At 42.0% G+C, this 25616-nt stretch overlaps 1 protein-coding gene across 1 annotated transcript in view; it reads right to left on the bottom strand.

The window, feature by feature from the left end:
• The window catches only part of MUC2 (mucin 2, oligomeric mucus/gel-forming), a 198292-nt gene that overhangs the window by 126784 nt on the left and 45892 nt on the right, over positions 1-25616 (bottom strand). The window contains exons 7-16 of the mRNA XM_029583115.1: positions 24141-24266; positions 20323-20440; positions 19351-19504; positions 17884-17994; positions 14824-14893; positions 12308-12445; positions 9929-10093; positions 7894-7988; positions 6855-6981; positions 4463-4718 (exon numbers count right to left, since the gene is read on the bottom strand). Of these exons, the coding sequence (XP_029438975.1) occupies positions 4463-4718; positions 6855-6981; positions 7894-7988; positions 9929-10093; positions 12308-12445; positions 14824-14893; positions 17884-17994; positions 19351-19504; positions 20323-20440; positions 24141-24266 (1360 nt within the window). The remainder of the gene's footprint in view (positions 1-4462; positions 4719-6854; positions 6982-7893; positions 7989-9928; positions 10094-12307; positions 12446-14823; positions 14894-17883; positions 17995-19350; positions 19505-20322; positions 20441-24140; positions 24267-25616) is intronic.

The following is a 25616-nucleotide window of genomic DNA, read 5'->3' as shown; positions in this document are numbered from 1 at the left end:
ACCACTTTGTTGTGGAGAAATTGAAAATAATGATGAGATTATAGGGAGTTCTTTTAAAATAAACTGTGTTGATAAAAATTAGTACAAATTGTTATTTAGACAAGAAAAATATGTATATTGTATTGTATGATTGTGGGGCGTGAGTGATTGTTTGATTTATGTATTGTATTTTGATAAATATGTATGTTAACTTTTTAACAAAAACTTTTGATACAAATACATTTTGAATCATTTATATATACAGGTATGTGGTATATGTTGCTCAGAAGGAGTGTGCCTTCCTATTTCCATTGCCGTTGGGACCTGGCTGTTCCTGCTCCTCTGGCTCTCGGTGTGCTGTGGGGCCAGGTTGGGTGGTGGATGGGGGATGGGGGCTCAGTCTTCTCAGCACAGCTGTCTGCTTCTCTTGCTCCTCTCTGATTCACTGCAGGGTCAGGCTAAACCAGGGGCTGTTCTCTTTGCTACCATGATTTGCTTCTCCGTCTCCATTACAACTAAATGCTGGATGAGGCTGGGGATGAAGCAGGGGCAGGGCTCTTCTCACCACTGTAGACCCTTGCCTTCACCTGCTTCTCTCCAGCTATGCAGGGAGTGGGATAACTTCAATCACAGATAGAGCATGCACAGGATGTTTCTTTTCCCCAGTGGCAGTGAACCAATCAGGTTCTACCCTAGGGGTCCATGGCAGTTGTCACTGGCTTCTGGTCCTTATCTTGAAGAACATTGCCTTATTGTGTCTACACCATTAGGGGCATACACCTTTATTGCAGAGCATAGTGTCATCTACAAAAACACAAACTTTTCATACCAACCTCTCTGCAGCATACATGTGAGCTTTGACTGCCCAGATAAAATGTGTTTCATTGTAACTCCTGATACCGAGTCAGACAGGTGAAGAATGTCCCTTCTCAGTCTCTGAATGCAGTGATGGAGAGGAACCTAATTTGGATTCTGTGCTTAGACTTAGAAAATGAATACAAACCTTAGGAAAAAAAAATCTAATCCAAACTTGATGTCTGCACTTGTCTGGAAACTTCTGTTGCAATACCAGCTGCAGCCAGCTCTAACAATATGTTAATCATTAGGGATGTGAATCGTTTTTCAACGATAAAAATTATCGTCCGATAATGTTAATATCGTCTTAAATCGTTATAGAACACGATACAATAGAAATTCTAACGATTTATCGTTAAAAATCGTTAAATCGTGTTAGTGCGCACTAACGGGAGTTAGTGCGCACTAACTCCCCGTTAATGCGCACTAACTCGATTTAGTGCGCACTAACTGAAAATGATACAAATAAACACTTTCCAGGTCACTGAAGGTCAGTTAGGAATGAATATGTGTTCCTATTGGCTGGCTGCCCTCTTATCTATTGATATTACCAAGCTTACCACTGAGGTGATGGTTGGGGGGATGGGAAATGGAACTGGAAACTAACGAACACCAACAGAAAATGAAACAAAGTGTTCACACTTCCCAGGTCAGTAAAGGTCACTTAGGAATGAATATGTATGTATGTATTCCTATTGGCTGGCTGTGCTCTTATCTATTGATGTTACCAAGGCTAACACTGAGGTAATGGTTGGGGGGATGTGAAATGGAAACAGTTGGAAGCTTGACAAAAAAAGTAATGTAATGATCAGCACTCACGTGACTAGAACTTGTTTGTTTATTATTTTTGTTAGCAGGCACCTGAAATGCTAGTGCATGTTGAATTTGCCAATCACTGTGCATTTTAGAAAGGTGGTCCTGGCTGGAACTGTACACAGTTCAAATATATGTAATTGATTGTTGGTAAGTGTATTTTTTAAGTAGCCACACTGGCACAAGTATGTTTACTTTTCCTCCTACTTAACTCACTAGCTCAGCTTTGTAAGAAGGGCTTCTCTGCTTGTGTGTTGTTTTTGTTTGGTGTGAGGAGAGCAGAAACATCAGATCTTTATTCAATCTACTACAGTCATCTCTTACAGTGCCCTATCCCTATTAATACCAGGAGTGTTGTGATCTTCCTGCACACAGTGCCCTAACCCTGATACCAGTCTGAGACAGCTCCCTCCCTGCATTACTAGTGAGAGGCTGGCTTCACAGACAGGGGGGAGCTGCCTGACCCTCACTCCTGACTTCCCCCATGTCCCAGCTAGTGAATGGTGTGTGGGTGAGGGGGGGGGGAGGATGGTGAAGTCTGAGACAGCTCCCTCCCTGCATTACTAGTGAGAGGCTGGCTTCACAGACAGGGGGGAGCTGCCTGACCCTCACTCCTGACTTCCCCCATGTCCCAGCTAGTGAATGGTGTGTGGGTGAGGGGGGGGGGGGGAGGATGGTGAAGTCTGAGACAGCTCCCTCCCTGCATTATTAGTGAGAGGCTGGCTTCACAGACAGGGGGGAGCTGCCTGACCCTCACTCCTGACTTCCCCCATGTCCCAGCTAGTGAATGGTGTGTGGGTGAGGGGGGGGAGGAGGATGGTGAAGTCTGAGACAGCTCCCTCCCTGCATTACTAGTGAGAGGCTGGCTTCACAGACAGGGGGGAGCTGCCTGACCCTCACTCCTGACTTCCCCCATGTCCCAGCTAGTGAATGGTGTGTGGGTGAGGGGGGGGGGGGAGGAGGATGGTGAAGTCTGAGACAGCTCCCTCCCTGCATTACTAGTGAGAGGCTGGCTTCACAGACAGGGGGGAGCTGCCTGACCCTCACTCCTGACTTCCCCCATGTCCCAGCTAGTGAATGGTGTGTGGGTGAGGGGGGGGGGGGGAGGATGGTGAAGTCTGAGACAGCTCCCTCCCTGCATTACTAGTGAGAGGCTGGCTTCACAGACAGGGGGGAGCTGCCTGACCCTCACTCCTGACTTCCCCCATGTCCCAGCTAGTGAATGGTGTGTGGGTGAGGGGGGGGGGGGGGGGGAGGATGGTGAAGTCTGAGACAGCCCCCCCCCTGCATTACTAGTGAGAGGCTGGCTTCACAGACAGGGGGGAGCTGCCTGACCCTCACTCCTGACTTCCCCCATGTCCCAGCTAGTGAATGGTGTGTGGGTGAGGGGGGGGGGGGGAGGATGGTGAAGTCTGAGACAGCTCCCTCCCTGCATTACTAGTGAGAGGCTGGCTTCACAGACAGGGGGGAGCTGCCTGACCCTCACTCCTGACTTCCCCCATGTCCCAGCTAGTGAATGGTGTGTGGGTGGGGGGGGGGGGGGAGGAGGATGGTGAAGTCTGAGACAGCTCCCTCCCTGCATTACTAGTGAGAGGCTGGCTTCACAGACAGGGGGGAGCTGCCTGACCCTCACTCCTGACTTCCCCCATGTCCCAGCTAGTGAATGGTGTGTGGGTGAGGGGGGGGAGGAGGATGGTGAAGTCTGAGACAGCTCCCTCCCTGCATTACTAGTGAGAGGCTGGCTTCACAGACAGGGGGGAGCTGCCTGACCCTCACTCAAGCAGAGAAGCCCTTCTTACAAAGCTGAGCTAGTGAGTTAAGTAGGAGGAAAAGTAAACATACTTGTGCCAGTGTGGCTACTTAAAAAATACACTTACCAATCACTGTGCATTTTAGAAAGGTGGTCCTGGCTGGAACTGTACACAGTTCCAGCCAGGACCACCTTTCTAAAATGCACAGTGATTGGCAAATTCAACATGCACGTGTCTGCTAACAAAAATAATAAACAAAGAAGTTCTAGTCACGTGAGTGCTGATCATCACATTACTTTTTTTGTCAAGCTTCCAACTGTTTCCATTTCACATCCCCCCAACCATTACCTCAGTGGTAACCTTGGTAACATCAATAGATAAGAGCACAGCCAGCCAATAGGAATACATATTCATTCCTAAGTGACCTTTACTGACCTGGGAAGTGTGAACACTTTGTTTCATTTTCTGTTGGTGTTCATGAGTTTCCAGTTCCATTTCCCATCCCCCCAACCATCACCTCAGTGGTAACCTTGGTAACATCAATAGATAAGAGGGCTGCCAGCCAATAGGAACACATATTCATTCCTAACTGACCTTCAGTGACCTGGAAAGTGTCTATTTGTATCATTTTGAGTTAGTGCGCAATAACTCGAGTTAGTGCGCACTAACGGGGAGTTAGTGCGCACTAACTCGAGTTAGTGCGCACTAATCGGAAAAAACGATTTTTAACGTTTTTTCAACGAAATAATCGTGCCAAACACGATTTTCTTCTCCTGCCACACGATTTCTATCGTTAAGACGATATGGAAAACGATTCACATCTCTATTAATCATTGAATCCCAATCAATTGATGGCTGAATAAGAGCTAAAACTAGTTTAGTGAAAAATGTTCAATCTTGCAGGTTCTGAGTACCTGTGATAAGTTCTATTGTTTTGTTTTTCAATTTTTTTTAATCAATTTGAAAATCCTGACTCCATGCACCAAGAAGCAGAAGCTCACGGTCCACCCCCCCCCCCCCCCCCCCCAGCAAGAATAAACAGAAACGTCGAGCCTTGAACATACCAGCGTTCATCTTGTTTGTAGACAACATCTCCAGGGTTCAGGTATGAGCTCTTGAAATAGCATGAGCATTCGGATACCGGCACACACTTGTTTTTCTCATTCAAGTAAGTGCCTTCAGAACAACCACAGCCATCTACAGGGATGAACTCTGCTGAGCAGGTCTTGTCAGAGTCACTGAGAGAACGGCAGGTTGGCTGACAGCTGGTAAAGTTGTACAGGAAGATCTGGGAGGCAGGGCAAGAATTCACACCTTTATCTGATGGAATAAAGAAGAGAGAGAGAACAAACAAGTTTGGATTGATGCTTAGAGCTTAGAGTTTAGGATTGTAAGATTAGGAATGAGATCTAGAATAAAACTTTTAGTGGTGAGATTTTTATACTTATAAAACTACTTAGCAAAAATGAGCTTCAGCTTACTGTTACTCCAAGAAGAGTGACAGGAGGTAATAGCAGACAATTATATTGACCAGTGGCTAAGGATAATGCTATTTCTCTATGGCCTTCCCAAGAGACCAGTAGATAACTTATATTTATTTATTTATTTATTTATTTTTAGTTTTTATAAACCGACCCTCCTGTATAATCTTATATGGAAGAAAATAGTCGCTGCAATGAATGCGGAAAAAAAGCGAAAAAAAAAAGTAGCGGGAGAGAGGACGGGCAATCCTACACTCGGGATTGCCAGTCCTCTCTCCCCTCCTCCCGAAGCAAGGCACGAAAAGCAGCCTTGCTTCGGGAGGAGGGGAGAGAGGACGCAGTGTACAGCAACGAAGCGACTTACTTTTTTTGCAGCCCCCCTAGGAGACGGACATCGGTGAAGACGACCATGGATCCCCTGCCTCCAGCTGCCCGCGAAGATGGACTCATCGCACGGGCGAAAGCGGCCCCTATGCATGCAATTGGGCCGCTCAAGACTTGACGTCACATGCAGTGACGCCAAACGTCATGACGTCACGCCTTGAGCGGCCCGATTGCACGCACAGGGGCCGCTTTCGCCCGTGCAGGCGTCCATCTTCGCGGGCAGCTGGAGGCAGGGGAGCCGCGGTCGTCTTCGCAGATGTCCGTCTCCGGAGGGGGGCTGCAAAAAAACTAAGTCGCTTCGTTGCTTTACACTGCCAGTCCTCTCTCCCCTCCTCCCGAAGCAAGGCTGCTTTTCACACCTTGCTTCGGGAGGAGGGGAGAGAGGACTGGCAATCCCGAGCGTAGGATTGCCCGTCCTCTCTCCCCTCTCTCGCTTGCTACTTTTTTTTTTCACTTTTTCGATTTTTTTTTTCGCTTTTTCGCTTTTTTCCACTTTCATTGCTTGCTTCGGGAGGCGGAGAGAGAGGACTGGCAATCCCGAGTGTAGGATTGCCCGTCCTCTCTCCCCTCTCTCCCCTGCAACTTTTTTTTCGCTTTTTTGATTTTTTCCGCTTTCGTTGCTTCGGGAGGAGGGGAGAGGACTGGGGCTGCCTCAGAGACCAGCACCCATGGACGCGGCCAGGGCAGGTGAGCGGGGGCTGGGGGAAAGTTTGCCGCCTACCCTTACCCCTGCCTCTAACGCAGGGGTAAGGGTAGGCGGTAAGTTAGCAGGTTAAATGCGCGACAAAACGGCAGGGTAAAAAAGCGATAGTCGGGACGCGCGTTACTGTATGGGAGGGAATAGCTAATTCGATCGTTTACATGTAATATACATGCCGCAGGCGGAAGGGGTTACCCGATGATTTAAGGACGTGGTAAGAGTAGGTTAAAGAGGATAGTGTATCGCGGGTTGGACTAACGCAGCCGAAAAGTGGGTAGAAAGCGGGTTAGGAGCAGGGTAACCGCGGCTGCACTTTACTGTATTGACCTGCTGGTAATTAAGAGCATGATAGATTGCTGATGCTGAGTATATTTTGAGAATAGATAAGCTCATATACTCAGAAAGATGACAAGGACTTTCTCAAGAAAATATTAAAAAGAAGGTTGCACTATTTCAATTCAAAAGTGGCATTTCACAGTTAAAAATTTGTAACTTATTTGTACTGGGATTCTGGCATATATTTTACTTGTCCTAATATACCCTAGTATTAGTACTTATTGTTGCATGAGTTTATAGATAAAAATCAGTAGATTCAGATTTTGAGGCCACTGTAGATATCATCAGTCAATGCAGAGTTGCAAAACAAGGTTGACCATACAGATCAGTGTTCAGGCGGACAAACCGATCCAGCCCTGGAAATACCCCATTGCATGCAAGAGGATCTAGTCCTGCTTTTAGAGCACTCACTAGGGAAATAAGAATTACATCTCCATGCACGCAGTGGGGTAAACCCAGGACTGGTTCAGCTTGTCTGCCTGGACATGGAGTGGTACGGTCAACCTATGCAGAATGCACCCAACTCCTGCCTACCAGGCCATGTTTTTCACTTACTACAGATGTCTTTCCTCCAGTCCCAGAGTAGGATGCCTCTGGCAGCGCAAGCACGGGCATAGCTGGAAAGGGCAGCACACATGCAGTCCTCACTTTTACGGCAGCTACAGGTGTCATATTTACATCTCTAAGATGAAAGGAAGGGAAAAATCCAGCATTAAGAGCAGACAGAAAGAAAGAAATGAACAGGTCTGAGGGAGTAAAGGCACACTGGAACCAGAGTAAAGATTGGGATATATGTATAACTCACTCTGAACACTCAGAAAGAACATGTGATTTATTCCAAATTATTTAAAACATCATAGGGAAACAAATCATAGACAGTAGAAAAGAAAGAAGGCAAGTTCATATAAATCATTTCATTCAAGCACCAGAGGTTGTACCTCTCTAACTACAGGAAAAGTTATTCAGGAAACACAATAACAAAACGTACATACTTCAAAACTTCTCATTGAATTGCACAAGACAGCACTTATCTTTATTATGGTTTTGATACTCTATAAAGGACTAGGCAATAATATATCCCTTCAGTGAACTTGCTTGCTCACCTCTGTGAAACTCATTAGAAGGCAATCACCCCTGTCTCACATTATTCATCTTTATAGGTACCATAAGCATCAGTGTTGCTACTTTTAAATTAGCACATTGCATCTTTTGGAAAGACTTGTTGCAGACCGTAGGGACATATTTGGCAGTTATCTCTGACCGCTATAGATCCTCCCACAAAAACAAAGATCCACTTTTAAAGGAAAAAAAGGGGTAGATATTAGACTGAAAATACTGAATTATACAGAACTGTATGGCATGATTACTGCAGAATTTTCAAAGGATGCCTTTTGAAAATTGCCCTGGCCTCAGTCTGGAGGAGGGACAAGGGGACAGGTTAAGGTGAAGGGAAGAAAAGTATGCATGGTGATTAGATTTTTATATCACCACCTGTAGTACTTTTATACCTGTGGTGTCCATTTGCCCATAGGGAGTTTCTCTTTGAAAATGAGTTTTCAGGTTCGTAGGTATTGATTTCCCCCAGAATACATACCTTGTAATACTCAGTTGGATCGATGGCTGAATGACATTTCTCAAAAGGAGTTTCAGATTTTTTCAGCCAAGAGCACCAGTGTTCAGCATAGGTTTCTATAAGAGCAGAGGGAGAGAGGGGTCTTACTTGATAGTAACTTGGCTGCCTCCAGTTTACCTCTTGATTTTTATTAATGTGGAATAATGTGGTAAGTAGAAAACCAAAGAAGATACTATCATGAAATTCAAATGCTTGCATATGTGTGTGAAGGTCCAGACCCATCTGCAATAAGACTTTGTATTCTAATGTATACTACTTTGACTATTTTAGTCCCAATGAATCTTCTTATAGTTACCTTCAAATCAAAATCATTATGTACTTTCCCCAAATATTTTCTACTCTTTCAACAAGCTGAAACTTATTTAATTATAGACATGTTATCATATGAAATATGACAAAGTGAGGATTGTAAAGGTGCTTTGAAAAGATTTTCCTATGGCGCCACACTAATTTGCTGGCAGCGAAGAAATAAAAGATATACAGCAATGAGATTTCACAGATCAGACTTGCTAAAACTATCCAAGGCTGCTATAATGCGAGAATGTATGCTAAAGGTCAAAAAGTATGTAAAGCATCAGCCCTGAGTTTCATTTTTGCCTTCTAGACTCAATTTACAAGAAATCACATGACTTACAAGAATTCAATCTCATTAGCATATATGAGATACAATTATAATTCTAACCAATTAGGAATATGTTGTGCAAACTAGTTCATTGGTGTGCAAATTAGAGGTGGTGACCTATTTAACCTTATGTATCACTAACATTCTCTGAGACTGATCCTGAATTGCCTTTGCTGGTAATTGCACTCTTCTGAGATATCTCAATAAAGATCTTTTTCTTTCAGCTACAAATTTTAAGTGTTTATTTACAGCCCATACCATCTAACCTTCAGTATGGTACACCTCACTAAAGCTATTATTGACATAAGTTGTCCCAGATGATAAAATAAAATGCTAGAAGAAAAGTTGCAGTACGCCATATAGCAAATGAGATATTTCCTCTCTATAGCTAGCAGACTTAAACTGTTTAGAAAATCCATGTCTTGCTGATTCTGAACCATAAAACATGTTTATTGTGGAAGAACTACCTTAGCTACAGTAAGTTCACTGCTATTAGGCAACAGCAGAAACCATGGCCTGCAAAGATGACATTTCCTTTATATATGTTTATTGAATTTACAGCATTTTGCTGTTCAAGTGGTCCAGAGAGACATGGTCCCATGCGTAAAGATCTAACAATAGACATGCTGCTGAATTCTTAATATTTTGCAGAAGGGGTCTAGCTAGGGAAGTTTGGGATGTGGAGATAATTGTTTGTTATGATGATGATTATGTTGTAGCAATCATTTTATGTTATAAGCTGACTGTGTATCTACAAGTCTTTTATGCTTTTCATTATTTATATATTGTATTGCATGTTGAAATTTGTAAGCCATTTTGGGCAATCTTGCTGGACTCATAGAGTGAGATATTAAGTGTAAATAGAAACAGAAAAACTATATTGTCTGTATTAAAAAAACAGCCTCAGCAAAAACAGTAAATGTATAAGAAACTGTCAGCAGTTTCATGTAAATAAAACATCCCCTCACTCACCACCCAAGCAGGCCTCATCAGAAAAAAATAAGCATTTATAATTCTAGTATCTGATACCCCATAATGCTGTTAACACCAAAAAGTCTCCTGAAAAATATACAAAGGTAAGAGAAGTGGATTAAACACAGGAACATCAGACTGTCCCCTTGGCTGCCCAACACCCATTCCACCCAGATAAGTATATTCTTAATATGGTCTAATATGCATAAATTGAAGACAGACTTTAAAGGCCTCCAAAGCTAAAATTTCCACCAAAGTCAAAAAGGATCCCATATTCTGGATATTTATCTCTATAAAAATCGGTTAATTTCTGCGTTGTATATGCAGACTTAATATTGTGAAGCCATAGCTGCAGATTCTCTATGAAGTCTATCTACGGATGATTTATGTGATAATTCTTACCGCTCTCAATGTTGAGGCTACAGGGATTCTCCAACCAATCTGTCTTGTCATGGCAACTGGCTTGGGCTTTCCAGGTGTTGGCAAATGCAGCTGCTGTTGCTTCTACTAGACCACCAGCACTTTTGAAATCATCTCCTTCCTTGGCATTGAAGTTTCCACAAAGACCTGTACATTGAGTGGAATGGTGGAAGGGAAAGCATTTTATTGTAAACCCTACTTTTATTGTTTATGTAATGCACACCTAACTTGTTCTGTATGCCTGTCGCGGAGGAAATGTCAGAGCACTAGTGATTCACCGCTGCAGACCTCCTCAGCATGATTGCTTTAACATGTCATTGTATCATAAAGCTGAACCATGTTTCAGGCAGCACCCCTGATTCTATGAACCAATAAAAAGTAGGGTGTTTTTCAGAGACTGTGAGGTTTCACAAGAAAGGAGTTGAGAGAAACAGGAGATGCTAGATCGGGTCTCTGCACAGAGGATTTGTTCCTGAGAATCTCCTGCTTTGATGAGCAGCTGAGGAACAACATAAAGTCTACAACAAGCTGTATTTGTCTGTGCAGAAGAAATATTCTGCTCACAGTGAACAGTGAGATTTCCTTCTATGTTTGGACAGTTAAAACAAGAGAGCAGACAAACAATATACAGAGATGTAGAAATAAATCACAAAGTCCCTGGAGTTGGCCGGAAGCTGTTTCATTGTATCTCTAGCTGGGAGAGCTAGAAAACGCACCAGAATCTGGTGGTGGAGAATAGAGAACCATTCAGCAGTCTTGTGGGGAAGCGTGAATATTAACAAGGAATAAACTTTGGCATGAATGTCTGAGCTGCTATTTCCTTTACTGGGACATTTCTTGTTACTTAAAAGATAGTTATTTATCTCCACTATCTGCAACCGTTGGATTACAAACCAAGAGGGCCCTTTACTAAGGATTTTCCCATTCTGTGTTTATGAGAAAATTGCTTAGTAAAATCAGGCCCCAAGTGAGTTAGAGATTGCTTAAAAGTCAGTCTTTGAATCTCCGGCCCCCATCGCTTTACCCTAGGAGTGAAGAGAGTCATTTTTTTGATCATCCCAGTTGGATTGGCACTATGCTTCAGTACTGTCTGCCCTCTCTAAAGCCAAGGGCACCTTATCTGACTACATCCCTGTGGGTCAAGGAACCTTTAACACTGCAGTGCACCTTCGGGGAGGGGAAGAGGGATAAATGGATTTGCTTATATGTGAGTTATACTGGGCCCAGTAAACAATAGTGATATATCCTCGAGGAGTAAAACGAGCTAACTGATAATTGAAAAGGTATCCCAGGCCTTGGCACCAGTAAATATAAAAGCAATATTCATGGTTGAATAATCTAAGAAAAAGGGAGTTGTGGTGTAACTTTTGTACTGTTTATAGATATTAGCACTATTTATGAATGTTAGTACTGTTTGAGTGTTTAATTTTCTTTTTTATATATACAGTTTGATACAGCCCTGCTACCTACAATAATAAAAGCAGTGTTATGTTATTTCAATGTGAATTTGCTGGCTTACAGGGACAATGCCCCTTCAAAGTGTATTCACAGAGGGGGAATCCATTTCTACTCAGGCCTCACTCCTGGATAGGGTTACATTTATTCTAAATAACAAAAGATTAAAGGTCAAAAAATGCCAGTGAATTCAGAATTGAGATGGTTGTGTTTTCTGGGAGGCCAATATTCAGGCATTGAGCGGCTCAGCTAGTTAGCTGAATAAATAAGTCATTCTCTGTATGAAGTTGTTTTCACTGCAAACCGGGGTGAAGGCACTCTGCTATACTTCGGTATATAAAAGAATATAAATAAATAAATAAATAAATAAATAAATAAATATATCCAACTAACTAGCAGTTACACCACTGAATATACCCGGCTATCTTAAAGTTAGCTGCATATGTTAAAGTGCCTAACTTTAAGACAGCCCTATGGTATGACCAGAGTTAGCTGCATAAGTGGATAATTCCAAATATCGAATTGCTATTTTATCCAAAGTTTTGAAAGGAAAGGTCCTCATTTTGGTGAGCAATGGCCATTGTTTTCACTCTCTCCTACAAAAAGATAAGGTCAATATTCAAAAGTCATTTAGACGGATAACTCATAAGTTATCCATCTAAATGGTTAATGCAGAATATTCAGCCTCTTATTTGGCTGGATAACTACTTATCGGGTTATAATTTAGCCATAGAAAAAGGGGAGTTTCAGGGGCGTTCTCGGGAAGGACTGAAATATCTGGCTAAACTAGGCAAATATCGGGTATATGCAGCTAGATTAGCCGGACAACCTCCTTCCGAGCAGTCACACCAGAGGCCTGGCCTGCTTGTTCTACCACTGATGATGGATTCAGGCACAAGAGTTCACCTTGAAGAGTATTGCGAGCAGATCGCTCCATGGTGAGATACAGTTGCATGACTGGATCTAACTGAATTTGCATCTGGAGATCAAAGGATGTCTGCACAATGATGTGGAAGGAAGATGGCTGCATGATGGAAAAACTTGCTGAAATTAGAAACAAAAAAGATATCATTACTTCTTGTTTTAAAAATGGCCTGTTATTTAATTCATTCATTCCCTTTTCTCCACAGGACCAAGATCACTTGAGAAAGATGAGGCAGATTGCTCGGGCTTCCGTACCTGATACAAAGGAATCAAAAAGCAGCTTTAAGAGGTGGAGGCAGCATTCTATATGCACTTTCATTCTCAAAGACTTTCATAAACTGAATTCCATTTTAATTTCTTTAGTTGCCCCATGATTCTCTGTCATTGATAAATTTATGGGTTGCAGTTCCTTTATGATCATGGGAAGGGAGGTTTCAGTTTTCTTGCCAACAGCGGTTTTCTTGGTTATGGAGCATCTCTTATGAACCTTCTGACACTGCAATATGCCTCTACTATTTTGCCTGATTTACATTTGTCATGACTATGCTATGCCTTCTGACATCTTCTTTTATCTTGGGTCGTCAACTAATTGCGTCATCCATGTAAAGAACAAACCACAGTAACACTGCTGTGCCGCCTTCCTCTTGAGCAGATGGCACCATTTTGATGCACGTCATTGAAATGTATGGACATACTGTATATCAATATGGAGCCATCCACTTGAGAGGAAGGCAATGCAGTGGCATCACTGTGTTGCATTCTGCAGGATGATGGCTTCATTTTCTGGCAAGAAAAGAAGAAAGAAGACATTGGAAGGCCTGGTCCAAGGTCTCTGGGCCTGTGCCTAGACCTAACTCTTGGCAATAGGACCCAGCCTTGGGCCAGGCCCCAGCATCAGACCTAATCCTTGGTAATTGTACTTAGGCTGAACCATGGCATCAAGCCTAGGACTTAGCAATGGGATCTGGCCTCAAGGCGAGTTCTGGCACTGGGCCTTGGCCTTGGCAATGGGACCCAGCCTTGGGATAGGTCCCTATTGTTGAACCTAAGCCTCGGTGACAGGACTCAACCTCAGGCATTGGACCTAGGTCTAGACATGGGCTTTAATGATAGGACCTGGCCATAGGCCTATTTTTTTGTTTTACAGTGAAATCAATGAGGACTGTGGATTCTTTCCCCCCTGATGTCAATGTAAAAAGAAAAAACAAATTGAACAAACAAAAATATTGAGGAACCTGACAAATGATTGTGACCTACGAAAGGAATGAATGAACTGAAACAAATGTTTTGATTCTGCACATCCACAGAATTCAATAACATATATCAACATCAGCAAAAGAAAGGCAGAATATCTACCCTCCTACCAGACTTTTTTTTTTAATCTTCCCCACCCACAACAACAGAGCTCTCCTAGCAGGTGGAGAAAGATTCCCTTCCCTGCATACTCCTTCCTCCCAGCAGCGAGGGGGTAGAAGTGGGAGGAGGAGAGTGTATGTGACCCACACACAGTCCTCTAGTAGATTCAGATTAAGACATCCACACCTTATAATTGGGATTTGAGGGGGCTAATCTCAATCATTTAGATGGCTATCAACTCACTCTCAGGGAGATTTGTGGATTACAATCCGCAGATCACTCTATTGGATGCCCTTTCTACAGTTAGAATCCCACTGATTTATCTTTCATCTTTATTTCTAAGGCGAAAAAAGAGCTAATAAACTAGCTCTGTATTTGTGAACTCACTATATGTTTTATTCTCCAGCATTATATAAGATTTAATAATTACATTGTCCCTTTTTCTTCTTCAGAAGCTTCTCTGCTCTCCAGGTGCTATAAATATGTGGCTAGCTCATTTGCTCCATGCCTGGCTGCATGTATTTCGGAATTATTAACATGTATAGGGTGCTAGAATCTTGTGTAGATGACAGCTGCCATACATACTATCATTTAATTTTTATACTTATCAGTTTTTTTGATGTGCTGCATCCAAAGTTCATGTTAACAGTTTAAATCATATTCCTATGAATGACCCTTTTGTTTATGGAACATGTGGCGCTACCTCTGACTGTAGTATAGACTGTGTACCTGGAATCCATCACACTCTGCTGTAACGGTGTTGCAAAGGCCTTGTATTAAATAATAAATACTGTGTTATCTTGATAATTAGGAGCTATGCATATTTTCCATCTGTTTCTGATCTCTTTCAGTTGACTCTCAAGGCCTTGACACCAAACAAGTTTATTTAAAAATTGCTACAGATAAATTCAGGCAATTTTGGTCAATCCTGTTTATATATTCTTTTTCCAAGGCATTCTGGAATTTGTAGTCAGCAATTCATATAGTAGAATGGAGTAATACACTTATAAGTATTGCTTCCTCCCACAAGAATATGGAAAGGGCTATACTGTAGCTATCGCTTCACTACAAAATCTGGTCTGAGAAGTGTTGAATATGTCCATATAACTGCCCATCTGTTACTTTCACTGCAACACCCTTACCTGTCACATAGGGCAGATTCACCTCCAGCTCATTCAGTTGCACAGTGCCATCTTCTTTAAAAGTCACAACCTGTAGAAAATCAAAGGGGAAGTCATGTTAGCATGCAGGCCTTCCACTGATAGTGTCTATTGGATTCTGTGCTGGATCAGCAAGGTCGACATAGGTAGCATTTAAGAAGTTGCCTTACTGGCTCACACTGAGGGTGTATCAAGCCCAGCACCCTATTTCCAACATTGGTCTATCCAGGTTACAAGTACCTGGCAAGTACCCAAACATTAGGGATGTGCAGAGGAACGCCATATGTTGCATTCGGGATTCAGATTTGTCGGGGGAAAGATATGTTGCATTCGGCCGTATGGCGCCCCGATACGTTAATACATCAATTTCTATTCATTCCCCCGCTAAAATTAAATTATCTACAACCTCCCACCCTCCTGACCCCCCCAAGACTTACCAAAACTCCCTGGTGATCCAGCGGGGGGTCCGGGAGCCATCCCCTGCACTCACACCCTCGGTGCCGGTTTCAAAATGGCGCCGATAGCCTTTGACCTACTATGTCACAGGGGCTACCGGTGCCATTGGTCAGACCCTGTCACATGGCCATCGGCGCCATCTTGTGCTCCTACCATGTGACAGGGGCTGACCAATGGCACCGGTAGCCCCTGTGACATAGTATGGGCAAAGGCTATCGGCGCCATTTTGATTACTGGCAGCCAACGCTCTGAGTGCAGGAGGTCGCCCCCGGACCCCCGCTGTAACACCAGGGACTTTTGGAAAGTCTTGGGGGAGCCTCCTGACCCCCACAAGACTTGCCAAAAGTCCAGCGGGGGTCCAGGAGCGACCTCCTGGACTCCAGCTGTTGGATGCCAGTACTCAAAATGGCGCTGATCGCCTTTGCCCTCACTATGTCACAGGGGCCGACCACTGGACCACCAGGGAGTTTTGGTAAGTATTGGGGGGGGGGGGGGTCAGGAGAGTGGGGGGTTTGTTTAAATTGGTTTCTTTAGGCAGCCGAATAATTCAGCGAAGATTCGTGTATTCGTGGGGAATCGCGATACGTTTCACTTCCCCATGAATACAATGAATATGGCCACATTTGTTATGGATTGCCAATATGTAGGGACTAAATACACAATTGAATCTTTATGGGTAGAAATCCCTTGTGTGTCGCGGAAGACTATAGTGATAGTATACTACCGTCCACCTGGTCAAAATGGTGAGACTGACAGTGAAATGCTAAGAGAAATTAGGGAAGCTAACCAAATTGGTAGTGCGGTAATAACGGGAGACTTCAATTACCCCAATATTGATTGGGTAAATGTATCATCGGGACACGCTAGAGAGATAAAGTTCCTGGATGGAATAAATGATAGCTTTATGGAGCAATTGGTTCAGGAACCGACGAGAGAGGGAGCAATTTTAGATCTCATTCTCAGTGGAGCACAGGATTTGGTGAGAGAGGTAACGGTGGTGGGGCCGCTTGGCAATAGTGATCATAATATTATCAAATGTGAATTAATGACTGGAAGGGGACAGTAAGCAAATTCACGGCTCTCATGCTAAACTTTCAAAAGGGAAACTTTGATAAAATGAGAAAAATAATTAGAAAAAAACTGAAAGGAGCAGCTACAAAAGTAAAAGGTGTGCAAGAGGTGTGGTCATTGTTAAAAAATGCCATCCTAGAAGCGCAGTCCAGATGTATTCCACACATTAAGAAAGGTGCAAAGTTATGTACATAAGGAACAGCAATCTAAAATATTGCTACACGATGCAAAGTTCCACATCAGGAGTCACTGCTCAGGAAAAGGATTTAGGCATCATCGCAGATAATATCTTGAAAACTTCTGTTCAGTGTGTGGCGGCAGCCAAGAAAGCAAATAGAATGCTGGGAATAATTAGGAAAGGAATGGAGAATAAAACAGAGAATATCAGATTGCCTCTGTATCTGAGTATTGTAATCAATTTTCATCACCGTAACTCGAAAAAGATATAGCTGAATTAGAAAACATTCAGAGAAGTGTGATCAAAATGATAAAAGGCAGAGAATGATTCCCTTATGAAGAAAGGCTAAAGAGGTTAGGGCTCTTCAACTTGGAGAAAAGATGGTTGAAAGGAGATATAATATAGATCTATATAATAATGAACAGAATAGAACAAGTGAATGCATATTGGTTGTCTACTCTTTCAAAAAGTACAAAGGCTAGGCAACATGCAATGAAGTTACTAAGTGTACCTTTAAAACATACAGGAGAAAATACTTTTTTACTCAATGCATAATTAAGCTCTGTAATTTATTGCCAGAGGATGTAGTGAAAGCTGTTAGAGTAGCTCGCTTTAAAAAAGGTTTGAGCAAGTTCCTGGAGGAAAAATCTATAAACCATTATTAAAGTGGACTTGGGGAAATCCATTGCTTGTTCCCTGGAATAAGCAGCATGGAATATATTTACCTTTTGGGATCCTGCCAGGTACTTGTATCCTGGATTGGCCATGTTGGAGACAGGATGCTGGGCTTGATGGATCTTTGGTCTGACCCCAATATGGCATGTTCTTATGTAAATTCCATGGGTAGTTTCCTTTTAAAACTGAGCTTGTAGGCTTTAGGGAATGTGAAAATTTCCCCCATAATGTTTTTATCCCTTACTACAACTTTAGCTTAACCCACTGCTTTTCTTCTACACAGATTTTCCCATCCCATCACATGCATGGGTTAGGAAAATGGACGCTGATAAATTCAGCGTCCATTCTCCGAATCTGACTATGGGCACCAGAAGGAGTGTATAAATCAATATTAAAGTATCGAGCACTTAATATTAATTTATTCACTTCTTCACTTATTGCCGATTGGTCCCTTCACTGTCACATGTCAGTGAAAGGACCATTCGCCTTTCAGAAGGCTGTCCTGAAAGGGGATTGGTCCTTTCACTGACAAATGTCAGTGAAAAAGACCAATGGGCAATAAGTGAAGGAGTTCTACCAAAGAGCTAGATTAGCCTGGCAGAAAATCACAGTTGCAGTGCATGAATACAGGACTCCATCCAGAATCCTACACTGGTACTTACATTGCTCTTGTTATCTGTTAGTAGCACCACTGTCTTGAGACAAGTCTCTCTCTCCTTGGTACCACAGGGGGACAGCTCCCCTAGAACCACATGGGAATCATTGCTGAGTCCCTAAGACAATAAGGGGGAAAAGAAAACATCATCATAAGCAGATAAAGATATTCTTCTGCCAAAGATTCCAATAACCTGAATGCAAATAGACCATCCAGTACTGGTTGCCCTCTCCCATTTTTCATTTCCAAAGTAGGCTATGACAAGCTCACTGCTCCCTTTCCTGGGTATAAATTATTCCATCTCCATTCAGACAGGACTGAAGAAATGAAGTTGAGTTTTTCAAATGCTTGAGCAATTGATCAAGTTGTGCATGTATGAATACTAATTGTTGTATGCTATCTGCACAGTTTTATTATTGCATGCATCTATTTGATATTCCTTTCTCTGATCTCAATTTTCTGCCAACACACTATCTCCTCCCATCCTTTTACTTAACTCCTTACAGCTTTGAAAATATGCATTACCATTATAATACAACATGTAATATGTTTGTATATTTGGGCAACTTCATGTTTAGATCAATTGTTATTGGACCAATTAAGGAGCCTGAGCTCTTGAAAGCCAGCCACAGTCAGTTTTCAAAGGGTTTAGCTGCCTAACCTTGGGAATTAGTTTGCTAAAGTGGCTCCTTTGAAAATTGTGCTGAGCTGACTTCCTAAATTTAGGATTCTAGCATCACAAGTCCCATAAATGTAGGTGGATGGGGTGGGAGAGGAAGCAAGTTAGACAATAAGCACTGATTTTCAGCACTGATTGCCTAAATTGGGTGCCAAAATTTAGTCATCCCAATAGCAGGTCTAATCTAAATCTAATCTAGTTTTGACTGCCTAGATTTAGGAAATTTTAAACCAAAACTTAAGTTCCTAAAGTCAGCAGAAAATGTGCTTACATTTTTGGCCACCTAAATAAAACAGTCAGTGTATATGCACCCCAAATACATTAAGCTAGTACTACTTATTTGTTGACATTAATTTCTACAAGTTTGAATTCAGAATTTGGCACATTATTCGGGACCACTGGCACAAACAATAAATGGCATGTCATTCCATCTTTTGCTGTTGTTAAATGTAGTCATCTTTTGGAATTCTTTTAATTAAAGGATTCTCAACCCAGTCCAAGGGAACACACCCAGCCAGTTAGGTTTTCAGGCTATCCACCATGAATTTGAATGAGATAGATTTACATACAATGGAGGCAGTGCATGTAAAGGTCATGGTGGATAGCCTGAAAACCAGCTGCAGTTGTGTCCCAAGGACTGGGTTGAGAACCTCTGTTTTAATTACTTGAATGGACTTGAAGTTAGATTGCAGCACAGGATTATGTAAGGTTTCTCTGCTTACAGTTGTGACAGAGCATAATTGCAAAGCAGCTGGGATATGTTGGGTCCTTCTTAGGACACTGAGGCACTGGCACAGATTGGTACTTTACCTTGGATAACACATAGTAGCAGTCCCCATGAAAGGTGTATTTCTTCCCATCAAAGGAGGTGAAATGAGCTCCTCCTTCCACTGAACAGCTGCCAGGACAGGGCAAGTCTTTGCACACCCACTTTCCAGAATTACACACACTGTGAATGCAGAGTACAGATATCAGGGGTGGCTTTCAAAGATTCCAGAGGTACCTCAACAGCTGAGAACTTGCTAGTACATAGAATAATGGCTACAGCCAAGGCTCCCAAGCTATGATCCATCAGGATCTGTTCAGAAAACATATATTAAACAAAACCGTAGGGCCCATCACAAAATACAGCACTGAAAAGTTACATTTAAAATATACCTGATTCACACAGTGTTAATATTAGAAATGTAGTACTGAGAATTTCCAAGTTTCATCCTACTCTGATTCAGTGTCTATCACTCTTTTACAAGTCTTCTGTGACTTACTAGCAGCAGGTCCTGACTCATGTTATGGGATCTTATCATGCTGCAAAGCCCTCACCACTTTTTCTCACAGTTCTCTAACCTACTTATTTCATCAATTAACTTGTATAATTGGGGCTACTGGATTGAAGAAACCCATTACTTGTTTTAAAGATTTATAATGGATCAGTATTGGCCAGTTCCTGTTTCCATGTTGTTGTATGTTTAAGTAGGAAGCCAGGTGGCACACGGGAAAATACACTGAAAATTTATACCACTAGACACATGAGTTCTAATATGGCATGATAAAATGACAAATAATACATGTCTGAATAGTAATGTAATAAACAGGATGCATTATTTTAAAATTCTCTCAAACTTTCACGGTGATACATCAATCACTAAGGCGTGTTCCTCTTACCTTGATAAAATAGTCAATGCTGAGAGATGGGTGGCTGCTTATAGCTATCATACACTATACTCAGTGATACCTAAGAAGAATTTGTCCTCTCTCCCCATGTCTTACCAGTCCTCGCATTCAGTGCTGATCCTTTGTCCTGGTGAGTACAGCTTCCCTTTCAGTTTGCAGTGACAGCTGCTCACTGGCACACAGCCAGCCCCAGTGAGGTCATCAACCACAGTCCCTAGAAAACATAGAACTCGCACATTTACTGAGCGATTCTGAGCCTCCAGTCCACTACAGTACAAATGCCATACCACTTGGATCAATCATAAGGGGAAACCAATTGATATTAAGGAATGGAAGAGAATGATTGATTGGATCCTTAGAGTTTAAATATAAACTGTTAGTCATTATTTGTTTAAGCAAGCAGTAAGCGGTTGCCACCAATGAGCTCTGTTTGTTGAGATGAGAACACATCGTTTCATTTGGTGAGTGTTTGGAGGGTTTATGATAAAATAATCATTCATGGATTTTTGTTTTCATTTTTCTATGTCTGGATGATGGGAGTATTGGAATCTGAAGCACAACTCCTTGATGCAGCCGTCAAGGTGAAACACTGGCCAGGTTGGAGTGTTACAAACGGAGAAAGAAGGTCATTCATTGTGATTCGTCCAACAGCATAAGTTAAATACAATGGAGTTCCGTACAAGAACTGTTTTTATTAAGGAGAACATTGACATTGCTCATTTTTGACAAGTTCATTTAGTCAAGGAACAATATATAAAAGCATGCTGACAGATCCTTTTGAAAAAAAGTACATTGCTTCCTGAATTTCTTTAAAAAACAGTAAAAAGAAAAATGTTTGAAATAAATGATTAAATAGGTAGATTTCACATAAATAAATAAAAAATAGGAGGTTTTTCTAACTAATGATTTTTCCCTCTACCAAATCTGTAATTAATCAATTATAGATTTGGCATCTGAAGTCTTTTGCTCCTATATAAAATTTTCATATAAAAAATCTGTCTTATTGATGTGATTTAGACATTAGGGTGTGATTATTCTTTAATTTGTTCTGTTAAACATCACATACATTGCCTTGTGTGTATTGAGTTTCATCAATATGTGCTAGAACCAAAGTCCCTCGAGTTAAACCTTCAGGTGAATTGTACCCACTCCCAATTCCTTCTGAAACGTGGATTCACCTCTCCACAGACTTCATCATGGATCTTCTGATTTCCATTGGTTGTACTGCCATCTTGGTGGTAATGGACCATTTTTCCCACATGACACACTTGATTTCTATTTCTAAGCTGCCTTCAGGCCTTCAATTGGCCATCTTCATTAGGGAAGAATCCTGACCACTACTATTGGATTGAGGTCCCCAATTTGTTGCCAGATTCTGGAAGGCCTTTTGTATAGATGTGGGTATTAATTTGTAATTTTCATCAGAACACCATCTCCAGACAAATGGCCTTACAGAGAGGACCAACCAAGATCCTGACCAGTTCTTTAGATGTTTTGTCTCTGCTCATCAGAATAATTGAGCTAGTCTGGCTGTCTACAAATAATCTATGTCTAAAGATTCAATGCGCTAAGCTTGGTCCCAAGAACCTAGGGCTATATGCTATTATTGAAAAATCAACTCAATAACTCTTGGATGAGTTTGCACACAACAATCATTTTAGCAAATCTATGGTAGTTTCTCCATAATTCACAGTTTATAATCGACATCTGTCTGTTTACTTCATGCTGCTCCAATTACTGAAATCCCTACAGCTGATGACTTGATGTGACACTTACAGAAAACTTGGGTACAAGGGTGCAATAATTTGGAGAAAACTGTGACCCAGCAGAAGAAATTCACTGACCGTTATCGTAGATGTGAACCCTGGTTTCAGGTCGTTGATAAAGTCTGGCAATCTACAAAAAATCTATGTCTGAAGCTTCTATGCATTAAGCTTGGTCCCAAGTACATAGGGCCATATGCCATTTTTGAGAAAATCAACCCAGTAACTATATACCTTCAGCTTCCCAACACACTTAAGATGCCATCCTCATTTCATATTTCCTTGTTGGCCATGCCAGATCCTTTCAATAGGCAAGGAATGCCTCCAGATCTGGTTCTGGTTGATAACCAACCTGAATTTGAGGTTGGGGAGATTCTGCACTCTAGAGTGTCTCATAATAGAGAACAGTACTTGGTCCATTGGAAGGGGTATTATTTTATTACTTTATTTGAAAAGTCTCAGAGGATATTCTACTTATAGCAAAATGTTCATGCTAGGCACCCCTGAAGAAAGATCTTGGGTTGATGCATTGGGCCTTCATAAACCTAGTCTCTTGAATTTCTTGCAAAGCAATGTAAAGAGCAGTCCAGAGGCTGTCCATGAAGCAGGGGTACTATAAGGATCCATTGCTGGATTCTCCTCTGGCCTGAAGATGGCACTATGAGCTGTTTTGAACTATCTATCCAGTCCCCCTACCCAGTTCCTTTTGCTTTCCCCCAGTGGCTATCTTGTTTCCTGAATAGACTTTGAATTTATACCAAAGCAGCTTCATCAGTCAGGTGCCAGAGCTTGGTCTTAATCTCTGGTCCTTATATTCTGGCTTCATTCCTGTGCTCTGAAGACTTCAACTGCAGATTCTACTATCAGCATTCCTGCTTGTTATTCCTCTTATGTTCCGAGATTTCTGTTTTGTTCCAGCTCATCACTCCATTCCAGGCTTCTTGCTCCTTGTTCATATCAAGGAACTCCCCTGTTTCTCATGTCTTGCCGACCACCAGCACCAGAGGGCTCAACCCAAAGGAAAGGTGGCTGGCATAGGCAGAAGACCTTCTGCTGTCAATGGTCTTAGTTGATGATGCTAGACCACTTGTGTCTGAAGCAACCACAGCTGACAATTGCCATAATTCATTCCCCTCTGACTGTCATAAGACTCAATCATATCCAATGAGATATCTGAACATGTCAACCAAACAGATGTCTATGAACTGACTAAGCTGCTCAGCAACCAAATTTGAGCCACTCATGAGCCAGATAACTACAATGACAAACTACCTACAATGACTGCATACAAAAACCACCAGCAAAGAAGTTTAAACTAGGAAGATTGTAATGGACAACAGGAAAAGCTGAGAACCAAAGACATCTCAGAGACATACCCTGCTAAAGATTTCTTCAGTGTGGCCAATGATATCTGAAGCAGGTAGAATTCAGGTGATATAACTCTTAAATGGGGGTTAGATATATATTTCGGTTTAGGGTTACTAGTTACACAGGATAAGCAATAAATGTGGTGAACTTGTATAATAAAACCTGTGACACCATTATGTTTTCCTCTTCATTTTGGATCCAATAGAATGGGGCTCAGGATATTGGAGGGGAGGGGTGATTCTCTAGGATCCCCAGTTTACATCATCATTCATTTATGCTTCTACTTATTTCAGTTTTTTTCTATGGCATTCTCAGGGCATAAAGTTACATTTTCCAAATAGCAACTAATATAAAGTGTATGCAATCAATTATGCAATTCTGAAAACACTCAAATCATTTAAAACTTCAGAAAAACATCATTTGATCACATTATCCAAATCCATCACCTTTCTTTCAAACTAGGAAACATTCATATTGTTGCAAGACCCATCTCTTTAAACCTATATATTCAAATTACAATTGAAAAAAAACAGACTGAACAACAGTATTGTTTCTGAATAAAAACTATTGCCATTTCTGTGTTCTGACCAGTCAAAATCTAATTTAGTCCACAGAATTTCAATGAGGATTTATATAACCAACATTTTCTTACAAAATATCCCTGTTCAAAAGTTGGGAGCTACTGTATCAATGATGCATTAGAACCTGAAGTTAGGGTGACTAGATTGTTAGCTAAATTAGGTTGCCTAAAGTACATTTATTAAACTTGAGATCAGTGCCTACCTTCAGGGCAGAAGCAGCCATCCATATAATGCTCCTCACATAGTCGGTGGATATCTAGATGTGAGCAGGTGTTCAAGCACGGAGAGCCACTTTCCAGATACACCATATTTACAGGACATTTCTTTGCTGAAATGAAGAAACACTTGCTCATTTCATCTTAAAATATGTGAAATTGTTCCAAATTATGGTCAATGGAATCTATTGACAGTGAGAATTATGGTCTATAATCCAATTTGCCATCAGTGAATGGGAAATTAGTACTACAGAGAGTTCTTGACTGCCTGAATTGTATGCAAATCTCTCTCAAGTATATTCATTAAGGATATCATGAAAACTCAACTGGTTTACAGCCCTTGAAGTCCCGAGTTTGACATTCCTCTTCTGGGCAACCAATCTCTAAAAAACACCAATCTAGCAAAATTTAGATCTAATACTATGGGTTTGCACAGATAGGGTGTCTTTCTTTGCTCAGCTGCTGGTGGGATGAGGTCTACTGGTGGCTGCATGGCCTCTCTCTCTGTTTTTTGGCCACTGGTGGGATTGGGTCCACCGGTGGCCATAGGCACCTTTCCCTATGGTATGACATTCATAGCCCTCTAGAAGCTTATTCATGACCCGCCCCCCATTTGCACACTCCTGAGCTAGTAGACTGGTAGTAGGGCTGAAGGTGGATAGAGTATGTCTAATCCCTTTATGATCCATCACTAACCATGGGGGAGCTCTAATGGTGGATACCAGTGAGTGGAGGAAATGCAGCAGAGATTTGGAAGGGACTACAAAAGCATTCAAATTTTCCGACACGTGCCTGTTCCCTCTCCGATCTCTGTTATGGCTTCTGCTGCTTAATTTTTCAATCTCCAGTCAGGCACTTACACTTACTCCTGCCCTGATCCAGGTGCTAAGAAACCTGCACTAATGCCAGTACAGCTCTCTGCATTGCTCCTGAATAGTTAATTGCTTCCTTTGCATGGCATTAGCATGGACTCATGCTATACCAGCCATGGCTTTTTTGTGTGCACAGTATTTCTGTGCTAACCGTGTTATTACATACATGCCAGGGCCAGTGCGAGTATTAGACAGGACTAAGCAGTCGCCTAGGGTGCCAGAAGTGGGAGAAGTGCCATAGGTGGACACGAGGGTGCCATTTTTGAAAAGTGCAGAATTGTGTGGGAGAGATTAGGTGTGCAATATGGCGGAGCAAGGTATGTAAGTCTGGGGTTCAGAGTGAGAGATCCAGGTGACACTGTGATGTCGCCACCTAGGGTGGCTGGAGAACCTTGCACTGGCACTGGTACACACATAAGATTAGCATGGGAAAATGCGTGTAATACTAGGGATGTGCAGATCAAAAGTTTATGTTCATAAGTCCATAAGTCGAAAGGGGGGGGGGTCATTTGCGGTCAATATGGACATATGGAGAATTCCATAAGTTGAGTCTATGTCCATATGTGCAAATAAAAATTTAAACCCCTCACC

Source organism: Rhinatrema bivittatum, chromosome 17, assembly GCF_901001135.1.
Source record: "Rhinatrema bivittatum chromosome 17, aRhiBiv1.1, whole genome shotgun sequence".
In the NCBI taxonomy this organism is placed as follows: Eukaryota; Metazoa; Chordata; class Amphibia; order Gymnophiona; family Rhinatrematidae; genus Rhinatrema; species Rhinatrema bivittatum.
The sequence above is the reverse complement of the archived record's forward strand: the minus strand, read 5'-3'. Positions and strand labels throughout refer to the sequence as shown.